Here is a 26,456-nt window from a genome sequence, read left to right as displayed (position 1 = left end):
AACTTAACATTAATATGAGCACCCCTTTACTTAAATCTGCAGTTGCCAAGAACATAAAGTAATACCTCCACTGGCCTGAGCATCAGCTACATGCAAATTGATCTCTGCAAGTGACTAGGGACACAAGAAAGCATACAAGCAGCAAATATGTCAGAAAATAAATGTAACCCCAGTGCAGAAGGCTCCCCCACCATCAAGGGTCTGGGGAGGGCAAGTGTCAGAAAATATTAAGAAAAATAGTTTCTCTTTACGTGCACAAGTGTGAGTCGGGGTCAAGTGTTGTATGAAGCATGAAAAGGATAGACAACCTCACGAAGCGCACTTTTGCGATCTTCAATAGGAAATATATCCACCAAGCCATATGACGTTTCACATAATGATAGCACGAAGTCCAATGACTCATGATATGTCCCTTTACGAAACTGGGATGCAGCATTGTTTGGAAGTGGAGGCTTAGCATTCAGTTTTTCATTCCGTTGCTTTGGTGAGCCAGGACGCTTCTGCCAAATTTCAAGCTTAGTGAATCAACCTAGTACTCGTAAGCATAATGAGATAACACTAATCTAATATGCACACATCATGTCAAAAACATTTCACATATTTGATCATTTTTTCCCATTTGTTCATGATGCTAATTTATTTTCAAATCTTTTCAGGAAGCCTAATCCTAAGTAGTTTTAGGAATATGCTATCCACATCTTAGTTCACTGAATGACAGCATTCAAGTATTCCACATATGTACCAAATGTTTGGAAGCTTAGAACTCCATCCTTGGATTTGGACATGTGTGGATTTGGATTTGGATATGGAATACAAAATTATACTGAGTTTCGTCCAAATCCATACAAATACAAAGAGAAATCCAGGGCCTGAAATCCATGCTCCTAAACACAACTTCAGTCTTTGTGAAATAAATTGCCTCTTTTGGAATAAATTCTTCATTGCATTGCTTACAAGTATAGATTTGAGCTTTCATGTTCTTTCCTCAACAAGAGAGTTCTAATTCAACAACCATAAAAATTATGACAAATAGAAATGAATGCCAACTACTGCTTTTTTTTACTGAGTTGACCATTTTTGGCAGCTTAGGATATTGAAGGAGGATGTAGCTTAATTAATGGGCCAGGTTGTGGAGGAAGGTGCACATCTGATTGCTAAGATTTTAGATGGCACTTCAGCAGCTCCTGCTCTTAATGGTAGAATCAATTAGGGGCTGCTGCTAAGAAGGTTAATTGCCTCAAGGAAAAATTGTTCCCCTCTACACCAGGCAATGTGGTCATTAATTCTCTCTGATTTTTCATGCATTTAACCTCTTGCCTATAATTTATCTATAAAATTCTGTAAATGATTATACCAAAATACAGGATTAGCATGTGCTCCCATGAAAGGTACTAAATGCTGAATAGTTATTCTTTCTACTCCTATGGTGGTAAGTGTAGGGAAGTTTCTTCCAATTCTTCTCAATGCCAATGGATTTGGGTTTAAAAGGAAGTGTAGGATGGGGTTTTAAAAGGCAGTGACAAGAAAGTTTGAGTTTCTTCCTATTATCATATAGAACCATTGGGAGCGCAAGGATCACTGAGAATCCACAGGCTCCATTGGAAACCTTGGGTATGAGATTGGTTAATAGAACAGTTCAGATCTCTTTGAATCTTACTAGAAATATTTTCTTAAGGTTGAAAAAGCCTTGTGTAGAAAGTCTGTGTACAAATTATATGTCTCGTGTCAAATGAAATCAGAGTCGATGAATATAACTTTTTACACCAAGGCCAGTTTAAAGAAGGTTCTTGCTTGAGTAGAAAGTTTCTACGCATCTGCAAATAAAGTCTCTCGCACCAATAATGGCATTGCAGTTTGATAAACAAAATTTCCAGTGCAACAGTTTGATTATAGAACATTGAAACATGGCTGCTTCTTTTTCTATTGAATCCAGCATATTCAAATTTCTGCCAACTCACTCTTATGCATTAATTTAATCTAAACACTACTTTGTTTCATCTTAAACCTCAAGATTAATGTTTTCCCACTAAAGTAAACAAAATCCTGAATTAGCCATTTAATTTTCTACCAACTCACATTTATGTATACCTTAATTCTAAATCATTGTTCATTTACCTTGAACGCCAGCATTAATCTTCTCCTGCTGAACTAAACAAAAATCCTAAATTAGCCATTGCCTAGAAATTTAACAAACATGTTTTCTAATCGCCCACCACCCTTTCTTCATAAAATAGGCCCTAAGATAAAATTTCGCAAACTGCTGTGCATCACATAATTAATATAGGTCTGCAAATGACATATAGAATTGGGATCAAAAGTAGGGGTTGAATGCATAACAGGAGCCCATTTCCAATCTTTGCATTTGGAGGATGTGGTAGCATTGAAATGCCAAAAGACAAGATCATGGAGGCACAAGGGAATACCAAACCTTAAAAATGGATGACACAACAAAGAAAGGACATTTAAATGGAAAACATTATTTTTGTATATAATTATGTTAAGGGATTGTGGAGGAATTCCCATAAGTGAGCTTTAGGGGTTTTGGCAACTCCACAATGGGTAGGTTTCATGGAGATATGATGTTTTTGTTTGGATCAATAGGAATTCAATAATATCAAGTTGTTAGTCATTTCTTTTGTTTAAAGACCCAACCTTTTTCAATTATTCGCCCATATAACTTTGTTAATGGTTGCTTGGTACCATTAGGGCTGTGCATTGGTTTCTTGGAGCTGTGTGTTAGTTTTTTGGGGCTGTGACGGTATTATGCTGGTTCATTGTTGATTGTTTCAGGGGTTCTGGTAAGAACAAGAAATGCAGAGCTCGATGGTGTGCAGCTGTTTTTTTCCATTCTTTGTGGACCTTGTAGGTAGAGAGGAAGGCTAGGATTTCCACAAGTCAATCAACCTGCTCACACTTTTGTGGAACAGAGAAGCTTCCCAAGCCTCCTTGTGGGTGCACTCCTTAGGTTTCTTTAAGGGTCTTCTGCTGTCTGACCTTGCTAGAGATTGGAAGGCCACGTTCTTGCAATGGATTTTTTGTATAGTATTTTATTTTTTCCTACTTCAGTATTTTTCCTTGCTGTTTATAGTTTTTCTTCAGTTTTTCTAGCTGGTTGGGGAGGACCAAATCATGTACTCCATTTCTCAGTTTTAATAAATTGTCTTCTTTTTCTATCACCAACCAAAAAAAAAGAGTTGGTTGATTGTTTCCCTATTGTGGAACTCAATGGAACCCCAGATTGCATGGATGTGCATGCATCAGGATGTACGCAAGAAGATTTAGGATTATGTCAAGCTCTTATATTCCAATAACATTACACATACCTACAATCTATCCCTGTAGTATTTTCAGTTACAATAGGAAGATAAGGGTGTCACAGAGTTTTTTGCGGAGATGAAGTACATCCATATGAGGAGCTTAACGTCGTGCAACCATAACCACCAATGTTAGCAAGATGCAAAAGTCAGCTCCTAGCGGGTTTGAAACCCAAGTTTGAAGCAATCTAGTCCCAAATCCATGGTACTGCAAAGTTGCCCATCTTCTACCGATGTTTATTGCCACGTCTTCTCACGTCCATAGTTCTTCCTCCAATACACGTTCCTCAACCCTTTCTTTAGTCTCTTAACTCTGAGAAGACTACTTTTGTTACACAAGGTGATTCTACTCTTCCATCATGCATGCACAAAAGTTCTCAAGGTGGTTCAAGTGCTTGTAATGGAAGAGATTGACATGGTAGAGAACCCCCTAGCAAGCGCAATCATCATCAATGTGGGGATCACACAATCTAGCAATGTTGGGTTCTTCATGCTAAACCACCACACATCACCAATAGTGTACTATATGTCAGAGGAAGAGTATTTGAAGTTCCAATATTAAGCACCCTAGCAAGCTTCTCTTCTCCTTGCATCTCTTCCTCAAACAGGTACGTACAACTTCCAATATTTCTCAACCTAGTCCATTACAAATTCAGTAGCTCCTGATCATATGGCAGATATAACTAATATCTTTTCCACCCACCAATACTCTAAAAGCCTAACTCATGTTACCACTACTATTATTGAGGGAATAAATGTAGTAAATTCCACTAACTCTCACTTTCTTCTATTTTGAATATTCCCAAGCTTTCCTTCAATCTTGTGTCTATTAGCAAGATTATAAAATCCATGAATTGGTCGAAGACATTCTTTCCTTATTCTTTTGTCATTCAAGATTTAAGGATGAGGAAGGCGATTGGCAGAGGACATCAAGCTCACGGGCTTTACCACTTTAATTTGCTTTCTCCGTCTTTAGACTACACTACTGCTGCTACAGCACTCCAAATCCATAGTCGCCTTGGTCATCCTTCATTAAACAAGTTAAAAAAAATTAGTTCCTACTTTGAGCTACATGTCTATACTTCAATGGAGATGGTTTTCGGTTTACGAACCCATGACCAAAACCGGTCATAAGTGGTTTGACATCAACTGTACTTGTAATGAATGTCTTAATGATCCAGTGTACGAGTGATCTGATGAAGAAGAAGTTAAGAGGTAAGAAAAAGAAGAACTAGTCTTGAGTGTGAGTCTCGTCAGCTGGGAAAGCTTCATCTTGTTCCATTTACTTAATAAATGGGCAGCAAGCTTTTTTATGTCAGTCAATTGTAATGTTTGGTCTCCTAGTTGAGTTGTGTCTAAGGTTTTATTATTCAATAAGGGATGTGAAGCAGGGGCAGCATCAAAGATCTACAGCCATGGGGAGAATGATGAAGAAACTGAAGAGGAGGAGGGGGGAAAAGAGAGGAGACACAAGGGGGAGATCTCACGTTCACTTCGAATTCAAATTCAACAACCTCCTACAACATGCCTTTCTTCACATACAATTTATGAGAAAACCTACACATGAAATTACACATATAACGCTAACATGAAACTACAAACAAACCCTTAAAATACAAAAATATTACAAAGAAGCCCCCAATACACATAATCCTACACTAGCTAAACTAAACACGCAATTAAAAACTAACTAAACTTAACAATCCTTGACCCAATCCTTTTGAATGTGTCTCCAACAAGAGTCTGTCCAAGATCCGGCTTCTTGTCCTACATCAAGTCCCCCCTAGTTAGAAAAAATTCGGCCTCAAATTTTGCAATGTTGGAGGGCTAGAAGTAAGAAGCAAACTTGGACTCTTCGAAATCCAATGCATGAGTGATACAAAGAAACCACAACCCTCTAGCAACATCATAGACTTCAATTGATAATTGGCATCTAAAACACATCAAGAATGACAAACTCAACAATAGAAATGTCTGAAAGATTTTGGATGTCTTCAAACATGAAGAACCATGGAGTATATGGCCAATATTCAAGGGTATGATATCACACCCAATGTAATCAAAATAGTCACCCATAAGATAGGAAACAAACATCTTTCACAATCATGTAAAGTAGCGTTATCAATTCAATATGTGTCGTTAGGCTTTCAATGGGGTTTCAGATGAAGTTGCATACGAGTGACTCCATTTCTAAAAATCACGTTCGTAGAACATCCCCCATCAATATTGAATTTGCAGACTTTTCCCATACTTAATAAAGGTATGGAATGGCTTGATATTATATATAGATTATGACAAAAGCCAATCATTTTTCCAGTAAGATTTCACCATATTGCTGGATTTATTCATATATACTCCAACTATCGCCAAAATCCATTAACGTAATAGCCCAAAATTCTCAATTTAATCATGCAAAACCATAAACTTGACTCCCAATTATGAAAGAACCATATTCAATTTTCACCTTAGATCTTAAGTATCCACAAAAAATGAAACCAATTCACTTAGAGAACTCATGAATTGCAGCTATTAAACCTGATTTTTGACACTGGCAGTAACCAATTTTTCACTTTTCATAGCAAATTAGCACACTTTCTTGCAAACTATCTAGTTTACATGCAAAATATCACACTGCAGATCAAAATATCATGGAAAAAACCCAATATATTGTGGCTGATGAATTTCTCACGAATCTGGAAATTGCAGAACAGATTGGAGGTTTTCCTGACACAGGTCGCTAGTGCATGGGGTGCATGAGCCTCTGGCGAGGGTCCTTCGGCAATAAAATTTCAGGCAACGGCAGATCAAGAGGTAGGGAGTACAGTAGTGGTGGTGGTGGTGTGATGAGAGAAAAACAGGATGTTAGGGATTGCAAAGAACCAATGACACTGGAAAATATTCTGCCGGCAGATGGGACCACATGTGTGGTCTGACAGCAATGAAATGTTGCAAGCATTTTGGTGGTGTTGTTTCTGAAGGTGTGGGAGGTGTTATGAAAATCTACGAGGTAAAGGGCATTTGAAAGTTTGAGGACACAACTGGAATTTATTGAAAAGTTCAGAACTGCACTTCTTTTTCTTTTCTTTTCTTTTCTTTATTTTTTTTTTTTTACTCTGAAATTTCAGAACAGAGAAGATGGTTGTAGGGAATTTGGGTTGTTGGTTTCTGATTTTTAGTTTCTGTTTCCGATTTTTGGTTGTCATTTCTAGTTTTCATTTATGTAATTTTTGACAATGATGCCAAACGACCCCTTAAAATACAAAAACACTACAAACAAGCAGCCAAACACACATAATCCTGTACTAAATAAACTAAACACACAATAAACTACTATCTAAACCCAACTATCCTTGATCCAATCCTTTTGAATGAATCTCCAACAAGGGTCTACCCATTGTCCGACTTCTTGTCCTACACCAATACAACTTGGCTTTATTTAATAAAGGATGATTCTGAGTTGTTTCATATCTTTTAGGCTTTTTGTTTTAAAATAAAGACTCAATATGATATGCGTGTTTGAATACTTCGTAGTGATGATGCTAATGAGTACTTCATAACCCAATTCACTACCTATATGACCCAAGTGTAATAGTCTTTGTTCCAACTTCGGAGAGGTATTGCCCGCTTTGGCCCACTGACCTCCTCACGGGTTGGTCCTATAAAAGGCACCTCACATAGTTGGAACCCAAACCATCCTTTTAAGTCCAAGATCTCCCTAATACGCATCTGATATGGGATCGTGCCATGCTCTCCCGTCCGATCTCTGACACTCTCATTAGAGTGGCTTACACTTCTATGTAGGATCCATCCATATCATAGTACCCTTAGGGTGGCTCTGATAGCAACAGTTTTGGGCCCAACTCCAGTGACGTATTGCCCACTTTGACCCATTAGCCTCATGGGTTTATCCTATAAAAGGCGTCTCACATAATTGGAGCCCAAACCATCCTTATAAGTCCAAGATCTCCTGAGTACACATATGATGTGGAACCGTGCCACTAAGTCCAATATTGCTCATCAATCATCTTATGCCCACACTCTACAACAAATAGAGATTTTTTTATTTAGAAAAAGAAGATATTTCATTAGAAAGAGAAGAATTTACAAAAAGGAGAATAAGACATCTATAAAAATTTTGGAAAAATCCATAAAAAAGAAAGAAACTAAAAACACCAAAAAAAAAAAAAAAAACCTTTGAAATATCAAAGCAGAAAATTTCTCCAATCTCACTAAACTTCCGGAAAGCTCGCTCCCTTAAAACAATCAGAGCCAACGCACTGTAAAAAAGCCAAATAATGAAGCTTCTACCAAATCAGCTACTTGCTCAATTTATCCCTGAAAAAATCTATCCTTTTCCCTCCAACCATAAATCCCACAACACTTCAAAAATTCCACACTTCCGCAACGCAAACCTATCTTTTTTCCTTCCAAAACCTTTAGGTAGCCAAAATTCCATCCACTGTTGCTGGACAAACCCAAGCTTCTCTCAAGACACCAAATAAAATATTCCAGATCCTCCAAGAAAAATCACAGTGTAAGAAGAAATGAGGAGCCGACTCAGAATTCAAATAACAAAGTAGACAATCATTTGGAGACGAGGCCTTCAAAGATCTCCTAATTTGCAACAGATTATTTGTATTGATTCTATTAAGCATAGTAAGCCAAATGAAAGCCAATATCTTTGGGGGAGCTTTAGCCTTTCAAATACGTGAAAATAGAGGAAAACAAAAGTTGTAACGGGTCAAAAACTCGAAAAATATTTACAAGAATAAACCCCTAAAGATCCAAAGCCGAAGATGGACCATTACTATTTGAAGAAGATGACAATTATTCAATAACGACAACAAGGAGGAAAGTTCCATCATCTCTCCATCATTTAGAGATCTTCTGAAATGAAAGTTCCAAGAAACTAGAGTGCTACCCAAATCGACCACAAAAAAAGAGATCATGATATCTCGCCCGAAGCTCAATCAAACGAGGTGAGGAAAAGATGTGGATAGAACATCATTCACCAACCATGGATCTTTCCAAAAACGAATCCGAGAACCCCTCCCCACAACAAAATTAATGTGAAGAATGAATAAGGGATAAATCCGAAAAATAGATTTCCAAGGACGCTCTAAAGAACACCCAACCCATGCTTACCTTTAATCACCTTATGCCAAAGGAAATGATCTTCTAAAGGAAAACGCCACAATCATTTAGCTAGGAGAGTGAGGTTTTTAGACACCAAATTTCCAAGACCCAGCCCCCCTCCTTTTTAAACCTGTAGGCCTCCTCCTACCTAACTAAATGATCCCAAAAACCACCAACTCCTAACCATAAGAAATCTCTCATTATTTTCTAAATCTTATTCGCAAAATAGAGTCATAGAGAGAAAAAATAGATAATTGCTTTTTAAGTCACTCATACCCTACTTTATCATATGATTGTTCCAAAAGTGTTTTGGAGTGATACCACACACAGCCCATGTTTAAAACGTCTTCAAAAATAAGTACTTTTTCACTGAAGTACTTTTCCAAACTAATTTTTGCCAAGGAAAATAGGTATTTTCTTAAAAAATATTTTTTTTCCTAAATAAGTACACATAATAAGTAATCCCATACAACTTTTAGATAAGTACTTTTTTATATAATAATTTTTTTCCCCAAAAAAGAGTTTTTCTATAAGTGGTTCCAAATGATCCCAAGTGATGGTAAAATTCCCTACTCTATTATCTTCTAGATGCTCTCTTTTTTAATCTCTTTACCACCTCATATATTTGGGTGTATATCATTTGTCCTTTAGCCAACCTCGGGGCCTCAACCATCCAAATTTGTTGGCGCATATATAATAGCAACTAAAGAAAGGAGAGTATCCTCTAGCTTCTAATGCTACACCTTTGCCTTCCTTGTCTGGTGATCCCATTTCCCAAGATGTTGATCTTCCCATTGCTATCTAAAAAGCCAAAAAAAACATGTATACAGTATCCCATCTTTAATTTTGTTTGCTATGATTTCTTGTCACCCCATATTCATGTTTTGTTAGGACTCTATCTTTTGTCACGCTTTCTAAATCTATTTCTGATGACTCAGCCCATTTTGGATGGAAGACTACAATGGTTGAAGAGATGCATTACAAGGTAATGCTACTTGGGAATTGTTACCTTTTCCTCATAAGGAGTTTGTGGTTGGTACCTTTTCACCATGAAAGTCAATCCTAATGGTTGTGTGACTCATTTGAAAGCCCGTTTTGTTGCTAAAGGATATACTTAGGAATATGGTTTGGATTACTCAAACACACACTTCCTAATTGCCAAACTTGCCTTGGTTCATTTGTTCATCTCCTTAGCCACCACCTGTCACTAGCCCCTAAATTGCATTAGTTAGATGTGAATAATGCCTTCCCACATGGTGATCGTCAAGAGGAGATATGGAGCAACCACCTAGGTATACTACTCAGGAGGAGTCAGGCTTAGTGTGTCGGCTCAACCAAGCCTTGTACCAGCTAAAGCAGTCTCCCAGAGTGTGGTTTGAATGATTACGTGTTTTAGAACTTGACTTTTTCCTTCAAGGAAGCGCAATAAATCCCGCTGTATTTTATCCAACACCTGAAGCATTTTTCACAAACTGAACTTCAAACCACAGATTTAGGATCATTGAAATACTTCGTGGGCATAGAAGCATTCAAATCTCGCATGGGAACCATTTTGTCACCGAACAAGTATGTTCTTAACCTTCTACGTGAGATTGAGTTGTTGGGATTACAGCAGGTTAGTGCAAGATATAAGTGATTTGTTGGCCCAACCCTGGACAATACCAAAGACTTTTTGCAGATACCAAAGTGTTTCTTTGGTTGGTTGTGCTTAATAGGATAAATACTAATGACTGGTTGCAGATGAGGGGACCCTTATAGGCTCTCTTTACGGCTCTATATATATGCTTTGTTTTGATTGTTCAGAATTAGTTTCACATCTTTTCTTGCACTCCGATATTGCATGGAAAGTTTGGAACAAGCTATTCAATTACTTTGGAGAAAGCTAGGTTTGTCCTAGAACAGTGGAGGATTTCTTGGCAATATCTTTTGTGGGGTTTGGGAGGAAGAAGGAAGGAATTGCATTATTTTATTTGCAGTTTTTGGGGCTTGTGAAAGGAACGTAACTTGCATATATTTTCAGGGAAGCAGTTGCCATATTGGTTGGTGTGGAAAAGGTTGTTTTTATGGCTTCTTTATGGTGTGTAGACAATGAAAATTTCAAGGGGATGTGCATTTCAAGACGTTCAGCGCGATTGGCAGTCTCTTCTTAGGGTGTGTTGATTTTCTTTGCTGATTTACTCTTTTTGTGATTTTCCTTTTTTTTTTTTTAATTTTCTTGGGGATTCCAAGGTTTCATTAAGGAGATTTCTTCTCTCCTGATTGTAGATTCTTTTTTTATCTAATGAATTTCTTTTTCTATCAAAAAAAAATACCTAAGACTTTTTAGAAAGTTGAACTATCTCACACTCGACCAGACAAAAGTATTACTAGCTAGTTTCTTATTCTCTAAGAACTAGTCACAGGGATGTCGTACTTGAGATACCAAAAGGTGCACCTAGGAGAGGTCTCTTTTATTAGGATCAAGGTCACACTTATATTCAAAGATATACAAATGCGGATTGGGCTAGGACACCTTCCTAATCCACAACTGAGTATTTTATTTTTTATTTTTATTTTTTTGTGGTAACTTAGTATCTTGGAAGAGCAAGAAACAAACTGTGATGACTAGGTCAAGTGTTGAGTTAAAGAGTATCAAGCCATAGCTCAAACTACATACATATCGGAAGAACTTGGTTTTCCACAGTCTTGGCCTATGAAATTAATGCGTGATAATCAAGTTGCCATTCATAGAGCCACCAGCCCAATCTTCTAGGAGCGCACAAAACACATTGATGTTGAATGTCACTTTGTTTAGAAGAAACTTGCACAAAAGTTCATTACAACAACTCATGTGAAGTATGAATTCCAACTTGTGAATTTATTCATGAAACCCTTGGGGGTGCACATGTTAATTTCATTTGTAACTAATAGGAGCATGTGATATTATACTCCGACTTGAGAGGGGGGTGTTAATTACCTTGGTCATTTAGCATGTGTTGTTGCTATGTTAGTGGGAATTAGTAAAGGTATTATGGTCATTGTCATGTACTTGATATATATTATAGAGGGAGAGACATATCATTATGATTATGTCTTCCAATTTACCAAATACTTCAACAGAAGAAACAAACCAATACAACGCAAAAAGCATGGTGGTAAGCTCATCAACCTCTTCTTGAAAAAATGGAAGTCCCACAAAGGATAGCCCCCCTCACAAGAAATGAATGATATGATAGGTGCATTGTGAAGAGAAGAAAGCATTAAAAAATGAGGCATCTTCGGCTCCATAGGAACCCCACCCACTCAAACATCCTCCCAAAATGAGAATCCTTCCATTTCCCACTTTGAAGCGGGTGAGAGAAAAAAATTGACTCACTGCCTAGGACAAGAACTCCCAGGGGCATGCATGAGAAATAATACCGCTTCCTCCTGTCCCTCACCCATTTCCATGGAACCTTAACCTTGTGCCCTAGAATATTTACTTCTAGCACAAACCTCCAAAATCATTTAGAAATTAGAGAGATGTTTTTTGGATACCACATTGCCAAGCCCCAATTCCCCTTCGGGTTTGGATCTTGGATCTTCTAACAACCTCTCAACTAACAAAACAATCTCTCTTGATCTCCTAGACCCCAACCAAAGGAAATCATGCATCAACATCTGTAGAGCCCTGGCTACTTTTGAGGGGACTCTAAAGAGAGAAAGGAAATAACTAAGAATGTTGGAAAGTCAGGCACTGATGAGGACACAACCACTGATGAGGACACAACCCCCAAGAGACAAATACGCTCTCTTCCAACCCTCTAATCACATACCCATCTTCTTAATTTAGAGCTAACAATGCACCTCCAGGCCTAATTTCTTCCTCATTCCCTAAATAATTTGCAATCATGCCTTGTATGAATTTGAATATGCTAATTTTCATGTTTTTCTATATTTGTGAGTTATTAGCCTGAATTGCATAAGGCTTTCCTTGCCATAAGTAAGAAACCAGAAGAATATTCAATTCTTCATGCACATATTGTATGTATATTGATTACATTTGCTGAAAAAAAAAAAAGCCCATTTAAAATAGTGGTATGAAAGGTTGGGTCAAAGAGTGTGAATTTGTATGTTCTTTATAAGTTTACTCGTGCCAAAAAAAAAAACAAGTACATGTTATTCATTACATAATATTCGCAATGACCACACCTATTATTGCCATATGAACCACACAGTGATCATTTTTTAAACTATTATCTCAATTGTTGGATGTAGCATAGAATTCCAAGCCAACTTAAACAGTGATGGAGAAAGGTAATGGTATGGTTGATGTTGCCAAAAGCAATAGTGCGAGTAAAGGAGGAGAAGAATAACATGGTGTTATTTATAACTTCTAAGAGTGATAAAGTAACAGCAAAACATTACCAGAAGTTGCTCATAGTGATTACAGCACCATGATCCAAACTTTGGAAGTAGTAATGGCAACTTGGTGATAGTGTCACGGGCTAAGGAAATTCCATTTTATAGTTAAAATTTTTGAATTTTCGCTCAAATTTCAAGATTTCAATAAATTTCAAGCGCTTTGTGAAATTTTCACTGGAAATTGCATAAAAAAAAAATTAATTGCCATTTCGATATTGGGAGTGGTATACAAACAAAACTTACTTTCTTGATTGAAAAGAAATGTAAAGAATGTGAAAAGCTTCCTTGGGAGGGAGGGGGTGCTTGTTTGCAACATTTTTCAACATTCCTGGGAATGTAATGTTGCATCAATTTCCATAATTGTTTTGCAGCTGGACCTAACAGGGCAGGAATTCTCACGTTCCATGCGAATGAAGGATTCCCATGCTCCCCCATCCCATTCCCATGGAAACTTTATTTTTTTCCACTAGTTTGGCTGGTTCGACATTTATGCTCCCATAATGTATTATTATTACATGTTTTTTTCATTTTATAATAATAAACTTTCACAATAATATAAGATAATTGCTGAAATTTTGAAACTTCGGTTATTGGATTATTACATGTTAAATTTTTTTCATTTAAGATGATGAAATTTATTAGGAGATGGATTCAATTTGGTATATATTCATTGGAGATGGATTCAATTTGGTATATATTTATATTTTTGTGTGGAAAATATAATTATTCTTCTTATATTGTTGACTAGAGTATAATGGTGACAGGAGAGTTTAAAAATTAGATAACACCACTCCATATCAGTAAAGAGCAGTGGATTACTGCAGTTACCAGCTGGCATAGTGGGCTTGTGGTGAACAAATACAATTAATTCTTGATTTTTGTGACACAGTACAGGATGGTTGACTATCTGTACTCTGGATTGGCATCCCCTAGATGCCCTTCAAATAAATTTCCTTCACTGATCAATTAAAAAAAGAAGTATAATGGTAATCTTATTCAAATGCCTAGCAGACTCCCGTGTCTAATCAAACACTAACACAAGCACTTTATGTACATTGTATCGTATAACACAAACTGCACAAAATATTCCCATGAAGCTAGCATCCCATTTTTGGGTATGAGATTCCCAGGACATTCCAAGGCAATATTTTTTATTTTGTTAACTAAACGCCACCTAAAGGGTATTCTAGACTTTTGAATGATTAGCCTTCCTCTAGGTATTGCAATCAAAACATAGGACAAAATAATAATCATGCTAGCCTAGTTCTGTTCTGTTCTGTTCTGTTCTGTAAATCTTAGCCACTCCATCGCACCAAAAAATGCACCGTAAGGTTTTCGGTCAAAACATGTGAATCTATATGTTCTTTACAAGTTTGCTCATGCAAAGACAAATTCGTACATGCCACTTATTACATATGTTAATACATAATATCCATGATGCCCACATCCATTATCGCAAGTACTACTTGTTGGAAATATAATTGAAGGAAAAATATTTACTAATTAAATTATTAATAAAAATACAAATATTTATCAGAAGCAGAGGCGTGGAAGGACTACTATCCTTAAAAGCCGATTTCGCACCTACGGAGAACATTTCTCAGTGAGAACTTATGATACTTTATATACTAAACTAGATACAAAAGAAGGAGAAAAAACATTTATAAACTAGCTAGAACTAGAGAAAGAAAATGCAAAAATTTAGGTGACGTGAAATGTATAAAGGACGAGAAAGATAATGTCTTAATTAGAGAAGAAGACATAAACGAGAGGTAATGGAGATAATTTGATAAGTTGTATAATGAAAACCAAAATGAAAATTGAACTCAGAAGTGACAAATGAGAAGACTAAAAATAAAAAATTTATTCGCACAATTAGAGTCCTCGAAGTTAACATGGCATTAAAAAAGATGAAAAGTGGGAAATCTATAGGACCAAATAAAGTACTAATTGAAGTTTGGAAATGTTTAGGGGATAAAAGAATTGATTGGTTAACTAATCTATTCATCACTATTATAAAACCCAAGAAAATGCAAGAAGAATGGAGAAAAAGTACATTAGTACCTTTGTACAAAAACAAAAGTGATATTCAAAACTGTAATAACTATCATGGAATTAAGATTATGAGTCATACGATGAAATTATGGGAAAAGGTATTTGAACATAGAATAAGATTAGAAAAGAAGATTTAGAAAATCAATCTGGTTTCATGCTTGGGAGATCAACAACAGAAGTTATTAATCTTTTAACAAGTTTAATGGAAAAGTTTTAGAAAAGAAGAGGGACTTGCATATGGTTTTTATTGACCTAGAGAAAGCTTATGATAGAATACCAAGAGAAGTTCTTTGGTGGGTCTTAGAAAAGAAAGGAGTTTGTAGTAGATATACAAAGGTCATTAAGGATATGTATGATAGAATAGTGATTAGCGTTAAGACTATAAGAGGTGAATGTAGAGATTTTCCGCTCACAATATGTGTACATCAAGGTTCTACTTTGAGTCCTTATCTTTTTACTTTAGTAATTGATGAACTGACTAAGAATATCCAAAATGAGATTCCTTGGTGTATGTTGTTTGCAAATGATATTGTGTTGATTCATGATAATATAAGCAAAGTGGAATCTAAGCTAGAACTTTGGAGAGCCACATTAGAGTCTAAAGGGTTCAAGATAAGTATGAATAAGACAAAATATATAAAATGTAATTTCAGTAATGTAAAGAGTAGCAATGGAGAGAAAATTAAACTAATCAAGAGATTAATAGCACTGATAGATTGAGATATCTTGGATATATTATGCAAGTTGAAGAGGAAATTGAAGAAGATGCGGTACATAGAATTAAAACAAGTTGCGTAAAATGAAGTGCGTCAGGTGTGTTGTGTGATTGTAGCATACCCTTAAAATTAAAAGGAAAGTTTAATAAGATGGCTATAAGGTCAGCTATGCTATGGTTCAGAATATTAGGCAACTAAGAAACAACATGTATAAAAAATAAAAGTTGCTGAGATGCGAATGTTAAGGAGGATGAGTGATTTAACATTAAAAGATAAAGTAAGAAATCAACATATACGTAATAATTTAGGCATAGAACCAGTTGAAAACAAGATAAGGGAGGGGGGCTTAGACATTTTGGGCATTTGAAACGCAGGCCTAATAGAGCACTTGTAAGGAGAAGTGAGTTAGTTATTGTATCTGGCATGAAAAGGGATCAGGTTAGGCCTAAAATAACTCGGAATAAGGTAGTGAGGAAGGATTTAATATCCCTTAATCTAATAGAGGAAAACGCTCTTGATCAGATGAATTAGTCATGTAGTCGACCCCACTAGTGGGACTTAAGGCTTATTGTTGTTGTTGTTTGTTGTTGGAGAACATTTCTCGGTGCATATAGTCATTGCACGCATAACCTCCAGGATTACTCAGCCAGCTCGGTTTTGTGTGCACTCACAAACACCAAAGCTATAGAGAGGTGCAGTGAGGCTTAGTTGTCCAACAAAATATAAATCTCAAGAAAGAGTAGAAGATAAAGTTATTTTGAAGAAGAAAAACCATATCTTGAAATGAAGTTAGATCACAATTTATATAGGCAAAATTAAGTATAACTTCCAAGCTCCAACATCATAAATACAAAACCGTTAAAGCAGTAGTTAATATTTCAAAACATTAAAACTAATGTACTAAATTTAACATATACTTAATTAAAATAATGCCGACGATTGTTACATGATATTTATTAAACAGATAGTTTTTTTAAAAAATTTGAAACATCCAACATGAATATCAACATTACTCTCATTAGCACATCCCTTTCTAACATTCCCATTTATTTCTTATCACTTTTTAGAGTACCAATGAGTGTGGTGAGGGTTTTGGAGAAGTTGATAAGAGATTTCTTGTTGTAGGATTGCAATGAGAGCAAAAGGGAACATCTTCTTGGTTAGGATGTCGCAGGAGACAGAAGTCTGAAGGGGTTTGCGGCTTGGAAATATGGTATATGAAAAACCCTCTTCAATAGGAAAATGGTTATGGAGGTTCCCTTAGAGGCTAATTGGCTACAGCATCATGTTATTAGAACTAAGTATGGGATTCATAAGAATGAGAAGGATACTAGAGGAAGTGGAAATGTTTCTCATGCTAGTGCTTGGAAATTCTTTTCCCAAGTTGCTAGTTTATTCTTTCTTCTTATTCGTCTCACAGAGGGCAATGGGAATAGAATTCTGTTTTGGGAAGAAATTTGGGCGAGTGACATCATTGGAACAGTCGGTGCCTTATTTGTTTAGATTATCCACTCAACTACTTCTCTTCTTTTCATATGGGGCTCTCTTTCTTGGGACTACCAACTTCTTTAGGAGTCTTAGTGAAAGAGGGGTTGGTAAGCTTAATTCTTTGCTGAGTGTTTTGGATTTTTTCATTTCTCAAGATAGGAAAAATGCTCAAATCTATTCAGCGATTCATCAGGTTCCTTTTCTCCTAAGTCTTTCTTTTCTCATCTTCCAAGACCCAAAACCCCTTGCTCTTTCCTTTTGTGTTGTCATTTGGAAGGCTTGAATTCCTTTCAATATCCTGTTTTCACTTGAACTCCCATCACTTAACAGCATTAATATGAAACACTTGTTACACATAAGAAGACACAATAACGCTCTCAACCCACATACACGTATGTTGTGTCGCAAGTCCAATGAGACTAATGCGCACCTTTTTCTTCATTGCCAGGTGGCAAGGAATCTTTTTTTCCATGGAAAAAGAAATTCTTTAGATAAAGAAAGAATGTACAATCAGGAGAGAAGACATCTTAATGAAATCTAGGAATCCCCAGGAAAATCTAAACAGAAAAAATAAAAACAACAAAACAAAATCAACACCCCCTATGAAGAGACTGCCAATCGCACTGAACATCTGAAATACACATTCCCTTGAAATTTCCATAGCCTACACACCATAAAGAAGCCATAAAAATCCTTTTCCCACACCAACCAATATGGTAAATTCTTCCCCAAAAATATAGACAAGCTACATTCCTTCCACAAGCCCCTAAACACTGCAAATAAGGCACAATTCCATAATGCAATTCCATCCTTCTTCCAACCAAACCCCACAAAAGAAATAGCCAAGAACTCCTCCACTGTTCTAGGACAAACCCAAACCCAGCTTTCTTCAAAGTAATTGAATAACTTGTTCCAAACCTTCCATGCAAAATCACAGAGCAAGAAAAAATGTGAAACAGATTATGAACAATCAAAGCAAGCATATATTAGGAAGGAGAACCTTTAAAGGTCTCCTAATTTGCATCAAGTCATTACTATTTATCCTATAAAGCACAATCAACCAAAAAAAAAAAGCATTGATTTTAAGAGGGAGGGGGGGGGGGGGGATTTGACCTTCAATATAACCTTGTAGAGTGGAAAGAAGAAATTTGTCCCAACCAAGAATTCATAGAAAGGTTCACAAGAATAAACTCCCAAAGAATCCAGCAACCAATATTAACTATCATTTTCGGAAGATGCCCTACAATTATTCAACATAACCAAAAAAGAAGATAACTCAAATAGTTTCCCTATCATTCAAGGCTCTCCTGAAGTGAAAATCCCAAGAAGGTAAAGAATCTGCCGAGTCTACACTAAAAGAAGACATAAGATCATTTTGCCCGGAGTTCAAGCAAAAAAGGCAAAGAAAAGAGGTGGACATAACGACATCCACCATCCATAGGCCCTTACCCAAAACAAATTTTGGATGGGGAATAATTAGAGGGTAAATCTGAGAGAGAGCTTTCCAGAGACTTTTTAAAGAACATCTAGAACCAAATTGTATCCCATCCATTCCCATCAAGTCCAAATTTACTTTTAATAACTTTATGTCACGATGAAGAAACCTATAGCAAGAACCACCAGAGCCATTTAGCCAGAAAAGCTGTGTTCTTAGACACCAAATTTCCAAGACCCAAACCACCCTCCCTCTTAGTCCTACAAACCACCTCCCAACTCACCAAATGATCCCTAGAACCCGCTACCCCTGACCAAATAAAATCTCTCATAGTTCTATCAATCTAACTAACAAATCCCATTGGAATTTTAAAAATAGAAAGAATAAACAACGGAATAATAGAAATACAAACCTAAATTAGAGTAATCCTCCAATGAAAAAAATGGATCCCTTCCACTCATCTAAATGCTTGGACACTCTCTCCACCACTGAATCCCAAAAACTACATGATCTAGGATAACCTCCCAATGAAACCCCTAGATAGCACACCGGCCAATCCAACTCACACACATCTTTCAAGGCTAATTCCCTAACACTCTTTCCCATATTAATCTTAAGTGCCAAGACCCATTCAAAAATTTGAAGAAGCCCCAAAATAAATGAAAGAAGGCTTTTGATCCTCTAGAAATAAGATAGTATCATCTGCAAACTAAAGGTGCGACACCATGTCTAATCCCCCTTGCGGCCTTGAACCAAGATTTGGGCTCACCATTCACTATCACCGCAAAATTAACTATCACCTTTCATCCATCTACGTCATCCATCTCCAAACCCCTTGCTCACGAATATTTTATCCATTAAGTTCTAGCTCACTACATCGTAAACTTTTTCAAAATCCAACATAAAAACAAGCCCTTCTTATCCCCCCTCCTAATATCCTCAACGGCTTCATTCGCAATCAGGATTGCATCCACAATCTGTCTTCCCCCCACAAATGCATTTTGGGCCTTGAAATAGTCTTATCTGTATATGATTAGAAATCTTGATAGACCTACTTTTCTTAGGCACTAAAGTGATAACATAGAATTAATACTCTTACTTAAAACCCCATTCCAATAGAATTCATTGGAAACCTTAATTAGGTCATTTTCACCACCCCCCAACAATCTTGATAAAAATCTAAATTAAAACCATCCAGCCCAGGAGATTTATCCCTCTCCATCCCAAAAATTGTAGCCCTAACTTCCTCTTCCTCAAAAGGTCTCTCTAACCAAGCTATACTATCAATAGGCAAAGGATCCCGCTCTAATCCTTCCACTATCAGTCTACTCTCATCCTCCTCGATATACAGATTATAATAAAAACTAGTGATCTTAGAGGCAATGACACTAGAATCCGAGATAATAACCCCCCCCCCCCCACTATCCACCTCCATCTCCCTAATCAAATTCTTCCTCCTTTTTTCATTAGCTAATCCTATGAAAGAATTTAGAATTGCAGTCACCATCTCCAACCCATTTAAACTTTGTCTTCTAGAGCCAACTTCTCATTTCCTTAAATATCAGATCTTCCAATTTGTTTTTCAGAGAAACCCATTTAGCCTCTTCCTCCCTTGCAAGGATCACTACTCCTTCCTGTCTACCTAACTCTACCAAATCTCCTAGAATGATAGAATTTTTAAACCTAATATCTCCAAACACCTCCCCATTCCACACTTTCAGATTTTCTTTCAACCTCTTCAACTTCATAAACCTAGACCCCTCCCAACCCCTTTCCACATCCTCACTCCAAGAATCCCTAACCAAGGTATGAAAGGAGCCATGCTCTAATAACATATTCCCAAACCTAAAGGGGGAGGGGCCTCAAGGCACTTTCCTAGATTCCAACAAGATGGGAAAATGATCAAAAGTCGGTCTAGGTAATACTACTTGAGAAATATTATGGAACAACTCCTCCCAATCATTGAAAAGCAAGAACCTTTTGATTCTACAAGCCACCTCCCTAACCTCACCCACCAACCATGTAAAATTGGCATTGCCAAAGGAAAGATCCCTCAACCCACACTCCCTAATAACCACATCAAACTTCGGTATAGAGGCATTAACCCTGCCACCCCCCTTCTTTTCCTGAGGGAATCTGACTGCGTTAAAATCACTACCCGCAATCCACCTAGACAAGCAAAAACCAAAAACAAAATACAGCACATCCCAAAAATTTTCCCTAAAAGAAAGCCTACAAGAACCATACACAGAGGGAATCCACCAATGATCTATATCTCCAATATCAAGCAAGACAGAAAGAGAGAAAAAATCCACTAAATTGTCCACTTTAGTGATAGACCGAGTCTCCCCCACAACACTAAAATGCCCCCCCCCCCCCCAACCAAAACCTAAGATGGTACAAAAAACCCAATCCTTACACCACCCTTCCCAAATCCCTCTTAACTACCTCCCCATCAACTAACTCAAGCTTAATCTCTTTGATTAAGACAATATTGGGGAATTCCTTAACAAACCCTAGTCAGACTTCTCTTCCTAACATCCCCTATACCCCTAACACTCCAACTAATAATCTTGATAATCTAACGCGGTTACCCCCTCTCTGTTCCCTTCCCTCTCCCATAAATGATGGCAGAAATTAAATTTTTTAATTCTTTTCCACCCTCTTTTTTTTCCTTTTCATAAGTTTTTGGGCTCATCACCAACTAAACCTCAACTCCTGCAGGACTCACTAACTTCAACCCCATAAGTTATAACATTTAACAACTCGTTCAAGTCTCTATAGTCCCTCTCTATAGTCCCACTCACTTAACCCCCTCAACCAACACCAAAATCACTCCCTCCATTAATTTCCTCATTGTGGCATAAAGAATCATCAGGAAAGAAAGACTGAACAGGAATAGGAGGAATACCTTTTCCAAGTTTCATAGAATTCAATTTGCCAACTAGAGTCGTCGTCTCCTTTTAATCTCCCCCCCCACCCCCCCCCCCACCCCGGCGGGACACTTAAAGGACTAACACCAAAGTCCACCTTACTAAGAATAGACTCAGGAGCAAAGGGCAAATACCCCTCATCAATCAAAGTTGTACTCTAATTAGACTTGTGCTTAATCAAACTATCTAACCCTTGTTCGATACCAGAAGACAATAAAGAACTCTCTCTTTATGTAAGTTGAGGTGTATGCGATTGTTTCTTACTCAATAATATCTCTTCCGCTCTTTCGTTAAAACACAAATCTCTAGCAAGTTCTTCCCAATTGTCTACCACTCCCATTAGTGATTGTTCCTTACTCAATAATATCTCTTCTGCTCTTTCATTAAAACACAAATCTCTAGCAAGTTCTTCCCAACTGTCTACTACTCCCATCTCTAACTCAGTTCCCAACTAATCGACTAGTAATTCAGAATTAGAATCACAATACTTAGGTCATCATCTGCTTCTAAGCACCTCTCGTCCGAACTGAACTGGTCAAAATGTTAGTATCTTCATATTCAACTGAATACAGCCCTTTGCTGCAATTAGAATCAGTTTTGTAAGAGGAGCTGCCCTCTTTCTACTGCATTGATTGTTGTACCGAATCCTCTAAATTGTCCTACTGCTCAGGTACATCGTCTAAAATCTCTACTTCCCCTTCCTCTAATTCAACCTTCTTCAACCCCCACCCCCCCCCCAAAAAAAAAAAAAAAAAATCCTTCATCGGATCTTTGGGAAGCTCAGTCTTATCCTTTACGATTAATTTAGGCTAAGCATTGTCACTAGAATCATTCACCTCTAGGCAGATTCGCCTCTAGGCAGATTTCTGTATTTTCTTCCACGGTTCTGGTCTCAGTATCTTCCTCACTATTTTTTTCAGTGTTCTCTTAGGTCTGGGTAGTAGCCTCTGTTTTTTTATCTTCTGAGACAGGTCCAACACCCCTTTGGATCAGGGTTGGCCCGCTTCCCCTTTACCTCTAATCACCCATTTAGTGGCTATAAGAGGCCCACTAGTAACAGGCCTAGACTTCCCTCTCTTGAGCCCAATATTATATTAGGAAGCAAATTTAAATTTTCATCAAGGTAGAAAAGATAGAAAATCTTTCCTGAAATCACGAGATTCTCCATCATTCCTTCCCACGTCATTCTTTCCCCTCACCAGCACGTCGCCAACGACTTCTAGCGAATGAGATATCAAGGTTTTGGGAAAAGTAGAAAGGAAGGGCCCCCTCATTTTGTGCAGTTCATGCAATCTTTTGGATGCTGTGGCTAGTGAGAAATGTAAGGATATCAAAGCTTAGTCAACTTCTCCACCCCAATTATTGTATAGGTTTTTTTTTTCACTTAGGGGCACATTCCCTTGGAAGTTTTGAGGGCATGTCACTGTGTAATCTACAAAAGGATTGGAGGTCAGCGTTATTGTATTATTCATTTCATGTAGGATGTCTAATCCTCCATCTTTTGTACTTTTGTTTGCTTATTAATGGATTTTTGTTTCCTAAAAAAGATTATCAGTGTGTGGACTGCATAGTGACCAATTTGTTAAGCCATGATTCCAATTATTGGATATGGCATAGAAGTCCAAGCCTGCTTAAAAAGTTGGGGAGCAAAGGTGATAGTATGGAATGCAGCCAAAAGTAATGGTGGCCACGTGCAGGGTGGGGGATGTTGTAAAGGAGCTGAAGACCATCATGGTGTTATTTGCATCTGCTGGACAACGACAACACAACAGCAAAACATTACACAAGTGGTTTAGAGTGATTACAGCAGCATGGTACCTACCATGGCAATGGGAATGGCAACTTGGTGAAGTGTCCCATACTCCTAGTTTACAATTTCTATTATGTCATTTTTTTCCTACTATTCCAAATTTAGGTCAACAAGGTTGGCAGACGGCACATTTTCCTTGGAAATTCAAATTTTCATATGTTTGTTTGCATCTAGGAAAAAAGTTCAACCTGCTTTAAAAATTTACAACCAAAAACTGCCCTGGGAGTCCAGGACCATCACAATTACTCAAGCCAAACAAGCCATAGAACAGTATATAATGGTTTAGCAAAATGGAATAGAGCAACTACAAAAAGAAAAAACAAATGAGCATTGTCGTTCTAAATACAGACTACTTTTTAATTCAAAAAATACAACAAAGCTCGGAATGTTCAGGCAGCAGTGAATATCTTAGAACTTGAATGGCTATTTAACTAATTGTTGTCATTCTTTAGCATTATAAATATTAAAAAGATTAGATGCAGTCCACAATTTCACATGTATATCTACACTTTACAGTGCTTAATCATCCACCATTTCCATCATTATTCACAATTAAAAAATCCAACAGTGCAGAATCTAGGATATATAATTTTGCAGAAAAATAGCACTAACTAAATTTTTCAAAAAGATCAAATGCAGCAAATGGATGTCTAAGTTTTAGAAGTAGGCAAGAAATATAGAAAATAATTTTTGCTGACCTCTGTGTGCTTCTTTGAACCAAACAATTCAGAGTCTTCCACAGAACGATCACGATCTCTAAACAGTTTGCGGAAAAAGTTCTCTGTCCCTGGACTGCTTTCAAAAGGACCACCACTGTTGCAGTTTTCATTTGCCACAGCAGTCTTTGAATCTTCTGGGTGCACACGAAACAATCTACGCAACAATGAGAAATCTGAAGGCTCATCTTCCATGGCATTAGAAGTCCCTTTGTCTTCCTCTTCCATCTTATCGTTCTCATCTTTCTTGTCCTCAAATTTCTCCTTAAAAAATTTTCGAAAAAAACCCTCCTTCACATCATCTTCAGAAGATTTTGACCCTCTTTCATCAATATTTACCTTATTTTCATCCTCATTTCTATCACTCCCTTCCCTCCTATCCTCAAACTTCTCCTTAAAAAATTTCTTAAAAAACCCTTCCTTCTCATCATCATCTACTGATTTTGAAACTACTTTCTCCTCCAGGTCATTCTTGCTGTCACGAAATAACCGTTTAAAAAATCCCTCTGAGCTTGATGACAACTCCTCGTCCTCATCTCTACTATCTCTCAAAAACCTTCGGAAAAACCCATCCTTCTCCGATTCCTCCTCATCCTTTTCCGCTGATTTCCTAAACAACAATGCATCCCGAACCTTAGGACCTGGAATAAACTTCTTAAAAATCTTGTTCTCATCAGGAGACAGTTTATTTCCCTCTTCCTGTGACCCGCTATTACCAGATGAAGGTGAGAATGATAATGACTGCTGCACTGGTGGTGACGATGTCAATGACAGTAAACGCTGTTTTGATGATAGTATCCGGTTGAGAACTAAATTCTTACTCCCAGGACTTGTTACTGCATTCTGGGGTTGCACCAGTGGGGGCCACTCACCCATCAATGTTGCAGCAATCTGACACTTCTCTTGAATTCTACTGATCCCATCATTATCATCTGAATCCTCAAGTTCAGCCATCAAGAACCAATGCACTTTTAATGCTATTTTAATTGATTTTGAGCACATATCAATAACAAACTTATCCAACGATGGGCTTGGCTTATGCACCAACATGTAGCACATCTGAAACAAATAGCTCTCAATGCCTGAGAGAGGAAGCGTATACATTCGATTACAGAGGTAGTCTCGCACACCAGGGTGATCATGTTTGTACAAGTAGCTAACGGCAATCCACTCACAGAAGAAGGCAGAGTCAAAAAACCGGATGAGCCATCCGCTCTCCCCAGACTCACTTGTAGGGTTGGTCCGTGTAATCTCTCGCGGTGACTCATAAGATTCTCCCCTAGTCAATCCCAGTAGCTTCACCATCATCAATCAATCGACCATCATAAACCCTAACCACCACCAACACCACCCCCGCCCCCCACCACCACCAACAACAACCAATCCAATTCACGAAGCCTAATTTATATCAATCTAAACACAACCAATCTTCGAATTCAAGCCCTAACAACTATAATCAAAACCACTCAAACCCTAAAGCCCCAGAAACCACAGTGCTTCGCCAGAGACCCTAACTCGAGTTATGGAACGAGAAATGACTTTACCCTTGTATTTCTCAGGAAACGATCAGAAAAAAATTTAAACACTTTCTCGAGAAAATGCAGAGAAGTGTGAAATTAATGAACTGGGAGAGAAATAGAGCAAAAGAGAGAATACATTATTCATACGATGACAAAGGAATCAAGGGAAAAGAAAAGCGCGGATCCACTAGTTGGTATTGTAAACGACCTTTTCTTCGTGTCGTCGTCGTTGAAGAAGGGAGAAAGCCAGCGAGGGGGGAGGGCGGAGGGGGCAGAAGAAGGTTAAGGAAAATAGAAAAACAGCAATAATAATAACTTTTAAAAATTATAAAAAATAACAAATAATTAAATAGTATAAGTTTATGATAATTATAAATAATTATAGGAATACTTTAGTAGTTATATGAATAAATTTGATATAATTATAATAATATTTTGAGATGGGTATGGACAATTAAAGCAATATTTTAAAATAATTACTGATAATTATAAAAATAAATTTGATTTTTTTAGAAGAAAATAGCAAAGGAAGAAAGTATTATAAGTAATAATTTTAAAGAAAACAATTAATAATTTAAGTGATTAAATAACTAATAATAGTTAGTATGACGAAAAATTAGATAGGATGTGGGCAGAGTTTGGGGATTAAGAATTTTTCTCCCAAAAGAGCGGCAAATAGGTGTGAACATTTCTAAATGTGATTGTAACCAACTAAAGTATCAAGTGTGAACTTTCAATTTATACTCAACAAATACAAATTTATACTAATCCACTATTAAATGGGGCAATTGATACGTTTAATTATTTTTTAATGAATCAAAATGTAAGGGTTTTGTTAGACCATCCATACTAAATCAAAATTTCTATTCAAAGAATTTTTTTTTTCCCAATATAACATCATTTTGCTTCTAATATTCTCAAATTAATGTACTCTAAATTTATTTTTAAAA

The 26,456-nt window shown here is 37.1% G+C and overlaps 1 protein-coding gene across 6 annotated transcripts in view; it reads right to left on the bottom strand.

Moving 5' to 3' along the window:
* LOC131164790 (phosphatidylinositol 4-kinase beta 2) overlaps positions 1-25,799 on the bottom strand; it is a 76,413-nt gene extending 50,614 nt beyond the window's left edge. For 3 of the 6 annotated variants that reach the window (XM_058122243.1, XM_058122261.1, XM_058122269.1), the window contains exons 1-3: positions 23,969-25,799; positions 309-500; positions 66-114 (exon numbers count right to left, since the gene is read on the bottom strand). In XM_058122243.1, coding sequence (XP_057978226.1) covers positions 66-114; positions 309-500; positions 23,969-25,294 — 1,567 coding nt within the window. In that variant the 5' untranslated portion in view covers positions 25,295-25,799. The remainder of the gene's footprint in view (positions 1-65; positions 115-308; positions 501-23,968) is intronic. The other 3 variants (XM_058122252.1, XM_058122279.1, XM_058122284.1) reach the window with 1 other exon arrangement.
* Positions 25,800-26,456: the final 657 nt, after the last annotated feature.

Source organism: Malania oleifera, chromosome 1 (assembly GCF_029873635.1).
Source record: "Malania oleifera isolate guangnan ecotype guangnan chromosome 1, ASM2987363v1, whole genome shotgun sequence".
Classification (NCBI taxonomy): Eukaryota; Viridiplantae; Streptophyta; class Magnoliopsida; order Santalales; family Ximeniaceae; genus Malania; species Malania oleifera.
Note: the sequence above shows the minus strand (reverse complement) of the source record. Positions and strands in the feature narration are given on the sequence as shown.